The sequence below is a fragment of the Melozone crissalis genome, unplaced genomic scaffold (assembly GCF_028551555.1).
Source record: "Melozone crissalis strain CALT ecotype California unplaced genomic scaffold, PUWL_Pcris_2 ptg000086l_1, whole genome shotgun sequence".
NCBI classification, from domain to species: Eukaryota; Metazoa; Chordata; class Aves; order Passeriformes; family Passerellidae; genus Melozone; species Melozone crissalis.
In genome coordinates this window covers 1,141,936-1,153,561 of record NW_026535863.1, presented here as the reverse complement: position 1 = coordinate 1,153,561, position 11,626 = coordinate 1,141,936, and the positions used below count along the sequence as shown (strand labels likewise).

At 52.2% G+C, this 11,626-nt stretch overlaps 1 protein-coding gene across 1 annotated transcript in view; it reads left to right on the top strand.

Moving 5' to 3' along the window:
* The first annotated feature begins 7,584 nt into the window (after nucleotides 1-7,584).
* Nucleotides 7,585-11,626, top strand: part of IPO9 (importin 9) — a 42,011-nt gene continuing 37,969 nt past the window's right edge. The window contains exon 1 of the mRNA XM_054290755.1: nucleotides 7,585-7,744. Coding sequence (XP_054146730.1) covers nucleotides 7,594-7,744 — 151 coding nt within the window. The 5' untranslated portion in view covers nucleotides 7,585-7,593. The remainder of the gene's footprint in view (nucleotides 7,745-11,626) is intronic.

Sequence of the window (11,626 nt, the reverse complement as noted above, 5' to 3'; positions counted from 1 at the left end):
GAGAGTTTGAAATGCAGTTTTATTTCCCTCTGAATCCACACTGCATCGCTGGGTTCTCTTAGACAAGAAATAATCACCTTCCAAAGAAGCAATGCAGAAGCTGTGGTGATTCTTGTCTGTTCAGATTTGGAAGGAGGAGGGAGGTCAAAATGTTACAACAAAAAGAAAAAAAAAAAAAGCTTTTCCAAGATTTTTGCAAAGTTTTTCCAAAGCTGAGATTATTTGCAGGTTGAATGTGTGAAGAATTGAAGGCACAATTTGGGACTTGGCAGGGGCAGGAATGGAGGATTCACATATGGGGCAGCTTCTCCTGCCAGCCCTGCCCAGCTGCAGGAAAGCAGAGACCTTCCCTCACCACCCAGGCTGTGGCCACAGCAAGCTCTGCTCTGCCTCTGGGTGGATCCCTTCAACTGCTCCCACCTGCAATTATACCAGAAGCTGAGGAATAAGGAGATTTCTGCTTCTCCCAAAGGCTGTTGAGGGCCTGTAGCTGGGGCACTGCAGGTGTGGCTGCCAGAGGGGCCTGGGGCTCTGAGCAGCACAGCTTTGGGTGTCCAGGCCCACAGGGGCTGCCCCAAAACCCCTTGGGGAGCAGCCTCTGCTGCAGGACACAGCTGGGAGGGCCCCATGGCAGGGATGTGGCTCCAGGGCCTGCCAGAGGTGGAACTGCAGGAGCCCCTGGAGGCAGGAGGGCTGCAGATCTTTGTCCCAGGCACAGCACTCTCCAGGACAGCTTCTCCTCAGCAGAACCGTGGTGGGTTTGGTGATCCCTCCCCTCATCACCACGAGGAATTTGCTGGTAAGTTTTTTCCCTGCTGCTTTTGCCTCTTTTCCCATGGGCAGAAGTGCACAGAGTCACTGGGGTAGGGCAGAGCCTTGGGGCATCTGTGGCTGATGGTGACAGGGAGGATCTGTGGGTGGGATCAGAACTGGGCAGGAATTTGGTCCCACAGGGGTTTGGTTTGGTTTTATTTTTTTTAAAAAAAAACCTAATTTTTGACTGTAAAAAGAATCTTCAGCCTGGCTCAAGTGATCTATCTGAAAGTGCTGAGGTAAGGGAGAGCCTTGAGCCTGTGTACAGGAGTTGTGTCTATGCTTCCATGGTATAACTGGTCCTTTTTATTTAAGTACCAAAAGGATGAGAAATTGGGGTTTTTTTCCTCTTTTTGCTTGGAAGAATTTTTGTGCAATGCTGGGGAAAAACACTGCCCTGTAATAACTTCCTTTCAGAGGGGACAGACAGACAAGCTGGAGCTGGCACAGTGTCTGATGCAGCTGAATCATTACAGATGTTTCTCTGTGTCCCCTTTATTTTTTTCCATTGAAGAAATGTCTGTTTATCAAAAAGTGCCAGAGGAAATGGGATGCAGTTGAGTTCAGCATGGTGATTCCATACAGGACCAGCCATTGTCAGTTTGGGGGCTGGGGGGTCAGAGGAGACTTCTGGAGTTCCAACAGCAGCATTTATTATCAGGATTATTGACTGAGCAGAATTGGAGTGCAACTTTTTGGAAATGACCACATTGTTGCTTGAAATTTTTCAGGAAATGGAGCCCCCAGTCCATGGGTGGCTGTGCCTTCAGAACTGCTGCAGGATTGGTGTCTCATTTCTCTCATTTCCTGCTGGAGCTGTGGCCCCTGGACAGTGGCTGGAGGCTGGAAGAGGTGACAGTGCCTGCCATGCCACAGACCCACCCTTGGCTTTCATCCCCATGTGGGTGCTCAGACTTGATGAAATTGGGGTTTGACTTCTGTGGAACAAAACAAGAGAGATTTGTTCACTTTGGGGTGGGCTCTGCTGTGTACCCTTTGCACATTCCTCATCCTCAGGGAGGATGATGAGGGCAGAACATGCTCAGAGTCTGGGAGGATGAGCTGCCCTTTTGACCTCTCCTTTTGTGCAGATTTCCAAAGGCTAAACCAGAACAGGGAGCAGGTCTCTCTCACCTCATTTTGCTGCTTTTCTTTATTTTATTTATTTTTCTAATGTAGGAACCAAATACCAAATACATCAAACCTCCCTGGATTGCTCAAATCCTAATTCTTTATTTAATAAGAATAGTTAATGGCTTCTCCATTCGTTTAATCATGAAACAGGACAAAAATAAAATTAAGTAACCCTCCGTGTGGATTTCAGGCTGAAAACTCAGGTTTAAATCTTGTCTGTACCGTGTGCCCAGACCCTGAGGTTGTACCTGTTGTGCCACCTTTAGTCTATGGGATGTTCCTGTGTTGTGTGAAACCCCAGGAGCATCAGAGCAGCCCAGGGTGCTCACACAGCTCCTGTGGCTCACCCAAGGAAGGCTCAGGGCTTTGATTTCACTTATTCAGGTGCTGCAGAGGCTGGGAGGGCTGGGGGTGTCCAGCCTGGAGAAGGCTCTGGGGAGATCTCCGAGCCCTTTCCAGTGCCCAAAGGGGCTCCAGGAGACTTGGAGAGGGACTTTGGACAAGGGATGGAGGGACAGGACAAGGGGCAATGGCTTCCCACTGGCAGAGGGCAGGGATGGATGGGATATTGGGAAGGAATTCTTGGCTGTGAGGGTGGGCAGGCCCTGGCACAGAGTTCAGAGCAGCTGTGGCTGCCCCTGGGTCCCTGGAAGCGTCCAAGGCCAGGCTGGACAGGGCTTGGAGCAACCTGGGCTAGTGGAAGGTGTCCCTGCCATGGCAGGGGATGGAATGGGATGGGCTTAAGGTCTCTTCCAACCCAAACCAGCGTGGGATTCTGTGATTCTCTGAGCTTATCCTTTGGTTACAGAACACAGAATTCACTCGAAGACTCTCCATCACCCAGGCTTTATAGAGGATAAAACCAACATTGGGGAGCACTTGCTGAGTGCTTGGGCTGCTCCAGGGTCAGTGCAGCTCAGGGATGTGGGGCTTCCAGCAGGGGTTCAGCTGCCAGGACCCTGCCAGGGCAGGGAAAGGATGGATGCTTTGGCTGCAGGAGATAATCTGTAAGACACAACTGCACGTGTCACACAGGACTCAGGAAGGAACCTTCTCTAGAATGCACACAGAGCAACATAAGGAGCTGAGACAGCTCTTCTGTGAATCCAGAAATGAGTGTGCTGCTCTGAGAGAGTGGCTGAAGTACAGCCCTGACAAATGGCAATACACTTCATTTAGAAGGGAACAAATCTCACACTGAGAGCTCTCCTTGAGGATGTGAGCACCTCAGTCTGTGAGGAAACAGCTCCTCACTGAGAGCATCAATGGAGATAGAAATCTGTCTGGAGGAGGAGATAAAACAGCCACAGGAGAAGAATGGAGCTGCAGGTTCAACTCTCAACTGCTCTTAGAGCCAGACAAGACTGGGATCAGGGAGTAAAAGGAAAATCTAGGATCAAGGAAAAAGGCCTTGGGTAGAAGGAACAAATATTTTCTACCCAAAGGCCTTGGTAGAAGGAACAAATTTTTGTCTTTTATGACAAAAAGAAAAGCCCACGTGAACATGCGATGGACTGCCAGGTCCAAAATTCCACTTGCTTAGAGGAAGGTTTGCTGCAAGGTGGTTGAAAAGAAATAGTGAGGAAATAAATTCAGAGGTGCAGCTTCACAAAGGCTCCTTGTGCACCTCAGTTTTTCAAGTTCTGAAAAACTGCTTACAGTAATGTTTTAAAGGAATTTAGCTGTTTGTTTAATCATAATACTGATTAAACAATACTAAAATACAGATTTTTATATCTCTCTATATAGATATATATAAATTTTTTATATATTTATATGTATGTAAAAGTGTGTGTGTGTGTGCTTGTTCATTGTTAGAGCTGAGCTTCTAAACATGTAAAAAGCAGCAGCCGCCTGTCTAAAGCACATGGAATTCACTTGAAGAGTCTCTCCATCATCCAGGCTTTATTGAAGATAAAACCAATATTGGAGAGTGTGAGTCAAGTGTTTGGGCTGCTTTGGTGTCTGTTGGGATTTTGGCATTTCATGTTTTTGTTACTGTCTGGAGTTAGATTTTAACCAAGCAGGGGATGGGCTGGGCTAGCACCTTCTAACCCAGCTGATCCTTTCCTGCTCCATGTGCTGCCCTGATATTTCTTGAGGGATTTTTGCTTGTTCCAACAGTCCCATGTCACCTTCCTGTGGGGTCTGCTGGGGATGGATCTGCAGGGGGAGCTCAGAACTGTGCTTTGAGCTGAAACAGCAAAGGCAGAAACAGGGAGTTCATCATAAAACACCTCTGCATACCAAGAATGTCTTTTTGTGGTGAGGGAAGTGTCCTCCCAAAGAAGGGATGACAGCGCTGGGGTTGGGCATGGAGGCCAAGCTTGTATTAGACCAGCAAGCTCTGAGTGCTGACTTTGCATGAGGGATCCCTGCAGAAACCTGTAAAGAGCCTGTGCAATGCCCAAACAGGTGGGAATTCAAACCTGGAAAAGTCTGGAAGATCCAAAGAAATGGAGTTTCTACAAATACAGAAGGATGAGTTGGCACATTCAGGGTGGTTATGCATCACTTCAGCTAAAAGGAGCTGGGCTAGGCTGGCATTGCTCTGGGATACCCCTCCTCTCGCTAAACCTCATCCTCTTTTATTGCAATGTGTTTGTAAGGCAGAGGAAACTGATGCCATTGTGCTAATGTTTGTTCCTTCCTAACAGATACTTGCAGAGATGTGTCAGATCTGGTGCTGGCACTGAGAGCCTGCTGTGAGGGGATCAGAGAACCACAGACTCAACAGGGCTGGAAAAGCCCTCCAAGAGTACAAGTCCAACCATTCCTCCAGCTCTGCCATGTTCACCACTAAACCCTGTCCCCAGGGCCACATCCACACATCCTCTGAGCACTCCCAGGGATGGTGACCCCACCACTGCCCTGGGCAGCTGTGCCAGGGTCTGAGCACCCTTTTGGGAGGAAATTTTCCTTCATACCCAACCTGAACCTCCCCTGGAGCAACTCAAGGCTGCTGCTTCTTGTCCTATCCCTTGTTTCCTGGGAGAAGAGATCTGGAGCTCCTGCCTCACTGATTGTGGTGCAGCAGAAGCTCACTTATTTCCATTGGGCTGAAATCCTGGGACAGTGCAGAGATGAGTGATGACCCTGAGCTTGCAGAGGTCACACATAAAAACAGGTATTTATCCCTCCAGCAGAAGCAGCATTTTGGATTGGGAAGAACAGGAGAGAAAAATCAAACATTCCCCTTGCAGAGACCTCTCTGGGGCCAGCAAGGACAGAGGAAGGGCAGGAGCTCCCTGGTTGCTCAGGGCAGGGCCCAGTCTGGGTGGAGCAGCGTGGCTGAAATGTGCCCTTCTCTTGCTAGAGAGAAATGTGCTCTTCTCTTCCACAGAAGTCCCAGCCTGTCTTGGTTGTGGCTGTGCCTCTGGTTGGGAGTGGCCTCTCTGTGCTGTGCCAGGGAGAGCAGGGCTTGTCTGGGATGTGGGCACTGCTGCCATGGCCTGAGCCCCTGCCTCTGTTTATCTGGGGGCAAAGATGGGGCCCAGCAGCCTAACTTCTGCAGAAGGAAATCTGACTTCATTCTTGGGAAGTTTGTGTGAGATGGGAGTGGATTGCTCTCACCACAGCTGCCCAGGCTGTGTCTCAGGTGAGCACAGAGGAGCTTCCAGGGGCACTTTGTGTCCCCTCTGCTGTCTTGGCTGATGTGAAGCTGCCCTTGCAGGAGCTGCCCAGGCCTGGAGAGCAGGCAGGAGGGCGAGGAGGGGACTCCAGGGGGGCTGGGGGCTGGTGCTGGGCACGTGGGTTCTGCCCTGAGGGTTCTGGTGCTGATGTGAGCTGGCAGAGGGGCAGGGCTGGAGCTGTGGGGCTGCAGGATGGGGGCAGCAGGACACTGAGCCTGCAGGGAGCTGAACCCGGGCTTGGGTTTGTGTAGGATCCCAAGCTGCTCCTTCTGCTTTTACAGAAAATCTTCAATCCAGGTTGCAAAAGTCACATAGGTGGAATTGCAGAATCCCAGACTGGCTGGGGTTGGAAGGGACCTTAAAGCCCATCTTGTTCCATCCTGGGCTGTTGGAAAGGACACTTTCCTCTAGATAAGATTGTTCCAAGTCTCATCCTGGCCTTGAACATTTGTTATTAGACAGCACAAGAGCAAGAGTGAACCCCAAATTCTGCTGGTGGCAGCACATGAATGACCAGGTGCTTGATAAACTGCAGAGCTTTCAAACAGGAGGAGCTGTGGGCCAGGAGAGTTCCCTCACCATGGACTTGGATGCTGATGGGCTCTCAGTGGAAAGAGGATTTCCCCCAGGATGGAGATGGTCTGAGTGCAGAAGTGCATCTGCAGCAGCTCAGGGCTGCTTGGGCAGAGAGGCCGATGAAACATTGCCAGGGGCTCCTGTTGGAGTCCTGTGCCTGGAGGTGTCCAGGGGATGGGTGAACACAGCACTCAGTGCTCTGGGCTGGTGACAAGGATGATCCTGGGGGGATTTTCCAGTCTGAGTGATTCTGTGATTCTCTGAACATGGCTGCCAGGCTCATCCCTGGCACTGAACTGTGTCTGTAGGCAAATCACTGTCACACTCCTGGGAACTCAGTGACCAAACCATTACTGGATACAGAAAACCTCACAGTGTTTTTCCCAGTGTGTGGGAACTGCTATCCCCACCCCAAAACACAACTCCATCACCACCCCCAGGTAAGAAACCCACTTTGTATGGGTCAACACTGCTTTTTAATACTTTCAATGCTTTGTGAAATTGCTTATACTTCCTCAATAAACAGCTGCAGAGAACGCACGTGAGCTCCTCAAGGCTCACACTGGGTGTTCACCAATCTGTGTGCTGGAAGAGAGGTTGTGAGGTGTTTCCTCCCTGTGCCTGGTCCCTGCTCTGGGGGCTCCACAGGGCCCTGGGCACTGCCTCAGTCCCTGCTCCCCCCGAGACATCCCACCCTTATCGGGGACAGAGCAGCCACGGGCCCTGGATGCTCCTGCTGGAAAAGGACAAAAATCAGTCCACCAAAAATCAAAGCTTTATTAGTAAATCGCACACTTGTCATAGAAATTGCTCTGTTATTCCCTGATCTACTCTATAAACCCACGGCAATGGGGTTTGGATAGAGGGGTAGGAGGAAAGTGAAGAGAGAAAGAAGGAGATTAATTAAAGAGAGAGAGAGAGAGAAATCAATCAGTCAATCAAACAGCAGTCCTGGCTCCAGCACATCGATCCTGCTCTCTGCTCCATGGGGTGTGCAGGGTGCTGCCTGGGGGTTACATTTTCTGGGCAGGTTTCCGCAGGTCTCTCCTTTTCATGCAATGAGAGTTCTCCTGCAATGAGAGTTGTCCTGCAATGAGTTCTCCTGCAATGAGAGTTCTCCTGCCAGCCCCTCCGTTCGGGCCCTCCTGCGCTGTCTCGGGCGCCGTGAGGGCTCTGACCGTGCCCAGCCCTGCCCGGCCTGGGCCCAGCCGGGAGCTTTGTGCCAGGGGAGCGCTGCCCTGGCCCCGCAGGGTCCCTTGTGCAGCCCCTCCTGCCCGGGCTCTCGGCATTCCCGGCCCCTCCCGAGCCCGCCGCCATTCCCGCCCCGCCATGCCCGGGTCCGCCGCGCCGCCAGGGGGCGCAGTGCGCGGGCTAGGGCCCGGCCCCTCCCCCCGGCGCGCGGTGCGTTTGGCGCGCGCGGCCCGCGGAGGGGGCGGCGATGGCGGGAGGCGGCGGCGGGCCCGGAGCCGGGCCGGTGGCGCAGGGGCTGAAGGAGGCGCTGGTGGAGACGCTGACGGGGATCCTGTGCCCGGTGCAGGCGGTGCGAGCCGCTGCTGAGGAGCAGGTGAAGGTGCTGGAGGTGACGGAGGGTGAGTGAGGGCCGCGCTGAGGGGATGGGGGGACCCCAGGCCGCCGTCACAGCCATTCCCGGTACCGGCGCCTCATGGCTGCGCCCTGGCTTCGGCCGACACTTCCAGCCCCGTCGCTGGAGCCCGCGGGAGGAGGCGGCCGTGGCTGCTTTCCTGCCGGCTGTCGGTGTGTGCCCCATGTCTCTCCCGGAATCACAGAACATTTGGGGCTGAGAGGGACCTTTGGACATCATTCAGGCCAAGCCCCTGCCCAGGGAGGGTCACCTGGAGCAGGTGACACAGGGACACGTCCCGGGGGGTTCGGAATGTCTGCACAGAGCGACCTCCCTGGGGAGCTGTTCCAGTGCTCTGCCTCCCTCAATGTAAAGTTCTTCCTCATGTTGAGGTGGAACTTCTTGTTGTTTAGTTTATGGCCATTGCTCCTTGTCCTGTCGCTGGGCACTGCTGAGAGGAGTCTGGCACCAAGCTCTTGGCACCCGCCAAAGTGGAGGTGCTTGTATGGATTGCTGAGATTTCCCTCTCAGTCTCTTCTAGACTAAACAAGCCCGGCTCCAGAGGCTCTGCTCACCAGAGGGATGCTCCAGACCCCTCATCATCCTTGTGGCCTCACTAGACCCGCTCCAGCAGCTCCGTGACTCTCTCCGGAGCAGCCCCTGCCCCTCTGCAGGGCTCGGAGCCGCAGGGACGGGCTGGGCCCAATGCAGCGGGGCACGGCGGGCTCTGCTCCGGGCACCGGGGCAGGAGGGCTCTGCCCTGGGCGATCTGGGCTGCTGTGTGAGATCTGGGCACCAAGGAGCACTCTGAGCTCACCAGGGTGGGCCCAGCAGGGCTGTGGCTCTGGGTACCCTGGTCCACCTCAGCTGGAGCCCCCAGGATTGGTCACAGGAGGGTCATGGAGAGCCCTTCCATCTGCAGACCCTGCCCTGCTCCCACAGGGGTCTCCTTCACCTCCAGATGTCTGTCCTGGTGTGTGCCCATGTCCTGCAGGTTGTCATCTGTGCATGGGGTGTTTGAGGCTGGGGTTGGCCAGGATGTAGCTGTGCCCTCATCCAGTGTGAAGCTCCAGTGACAGAGCTCCACTGTCTGTCTGGAAAGCTGAGTACAGTGGAGCTGGATAGCAACTGACCTATAGCTTTGGAAAGAGAGATTCTAAATGAGCAAACACCCCAAGTTCAAGCAGTGTCTCTAATCATTCCATTACTCTTTTGGCCTTTTTGTGGTGGCACTAGGTCAGTTCATGCACTGGCTGCTTTTTCTGTGTGGAAGATACATTTAAAGCCTATTAATGCCAACATTTTATTTTGCTTCAGCCCAAATCACTAGAGTTTGTAGAAATCAAGGGAAGATTTGCAGATGATCTGCTGTGACAGGAGCTGGAGAGTGCAGCACTGCAACCCCAGGCCTGAAGTTTTGCCTGTGCCCTGGCAGCTTGATGGGCTGGTTGTTTGTGGACCCTCCTGGAAGTTTTGCCTTCCCTTTAGTCTGATTGCACTGTTCTGAAGGGGTTTTGTGAAGTGTTTTGTGAAGATCAGAAGTGTTACCAGAGGCAGTCTGTGGTGCAAAGAGGGAAGGTGTAAGGGTGAGACAGGGTCAAGAGTGGTGTTGTGATTTTGCTGCTCTGGGAGTGTTTGATAAAATGTTTGTTGTTGTGCATTCCCTTAAAGTGCTTGTACCACACTCAGCTTGGCTCTTCCTGGCAGTACCAGGAATTCTGTGTGTTGTCCCCACAGCTCTTGGAGTTTCATGGAGTGGTTTGATGACACTGCAGCAGCACAAATCTGGAAGTTCTGGGAGCTTCGCTGACCATGGAACAGCCACTACTTCAGTGGCAGCTTCTCCCCAAAGTGTGAACCTTTCCACGGTTATTTGGGTGACAGATTCCCTGAGAAGAATGTTTTCTGAGGGTTCTAGGCAATGGATGTCCCTGAGGTGCCTTTGAGAGCTCAGGATTGGAGAATTGCATGTAGTGGATGTTAGGGTAAGAGGAATGGAGTCATCTACCCTTCTATTTTATCATGCTTTTACAAGTCTGCTGAAGTCCCTGATATTCTCTGTGTTTGTAGGGCCAGGACTCTGAGGTCTGTGCAGGATCTGTCCCTGTGACCTGCAGGAGGCTGCAGGACACCTGCACGAGCAGCTTGCAGGGGACACCAAACTGTAGGGGAGGCACTTGATGTCCTGAGGGCCCTGCAGGAGCAGAGCCAGAGGAGTTCAGCAAGGACAGACAGACAGCACGTGGTGCTCTGGGACAGGAGAAGGCACTGCTGGGATGTGGGTCAGGCTCTGCCTGGCCAGGGAATGCCAGTGCCTGCTGAGCTGGGCAGGGCCAGCAGAGAGCCCTGAGGCCTCCTGCCCCCAGGCTGTGTGAGCAGGGCCGGGCAGGGCTCAGCCCTCTCCACCCAGGGCTCTTGCACCACTCCTGGGGTTCCTGGGGGGCTTTGCTGCCAGCCCCAGGATGAGCCACAGCAGCAGAGGGGCTGAGTGCAGCAAAGGGTGGGGGAATTGCAGCACTCACTGCATGGGGGGATGCTGGGGTTGAGGGGTTTCCACTGGGGGAGCAGGAGTGTTTTGGGAGTGGGTCTGACAGCAGCTTCTGGTAACTGTGAGGAGATTGTCAGGAACTGAGAGGTGGGAGAGGATGAGGAGTAAGTGGGCACAAACCCAAAACAAGAGGTTCCAACTGGATATAAGGAGTTTTAAAGTAGATTGTCTGTAAAAGCTGTGTTGTTTCCATCCTTGAGTATCTCCAAGACCTGCCTAGAAAATCTGAGCACCCTGATCTAATGCTGCAGATTCTGCTTTGATCATGGGGGTTTGACTGGAAACCTCCCAAGGTGTCTTTCAGGGAATTATTTTGCACACCTTTGATTTCTCCTCTTGTACTCGTCAAGCAGCATGGGAGGAATAAGCCATATTCCCCTTTCTGTGCTGTCTTTGGCATGGAGAGGCTTGCAAAAACCAAGAGGAGGAGCTGCAGGAATCTGGTGTGTGCCAGCACCATATTACTGAGGTAGAGAAATGTAGATCATGGGTGTCACAAGTTCTTTAAAAGACCAAAAAATGTATTATTAAGCAGCATGAAGATGCTGAAGTAGAAATGAAGGAATAGGAAAGAGTACAAGTGTTGGCACTTTTAATGCAAAATGAAGGAAAGTAGGGCAAAAAGAGATTGAGGAACTAGTTAAAGTCACAAAAACTTAAAAGCTTTCAGATGTTGCAGAAACAGAAAAGATTTCAGAGGTGTTCAAAGCCAGTGACTGAGTTGGGAAGGTACATTCAGTACAGAAGGACTGCAGAGGAACCAAATTCCTTGTGCTGATGTTGACTTGCAACATTGAGGAGCCTCTACAGGATACACATCAGGGAATCCATGTCAGATTGAAGCCTGAGTAGGAGCAGTTCATTTACCAGTGCTAAAGAATGGATCTCCCAGTGTTTAGAGGGACTCAAACATTTAATTACTGTGCAAATGTTGGGCTGTAAAACCTGCCACTCAGGGACCAGCTTAATACTTACTGGTAAACATGGGACAGCCTTAAGTGAGGGCTCCAAGCTGAAGAGCAGCAGGGGCTGGCACAGGGGAGTGGAGTGGGTTTTACATTGTCTGTTATGGTTAAAATTCAGCAGTTGGAATGAGAAGAGACAGACACATGAAATTGTGGCAGAAAAATTGTTTGAAGGAGTCCTGGGACTCCCACAAAGCTCTTAGAAAGTTCACTTGCTGAAACTTTTTTGCAGAAACTGAGCTCCTGACCACAGCTCCTGACTGGCAGGGTCAGGAGTCCCAGGAGAGGCTGAGCTGCTCAGCACATCTGTAAATGGTGTGGACAAAGTTGCTGATAGAGCTGCTCAGTCTGGCCAGAGTGAGAATCAGTGGCACAA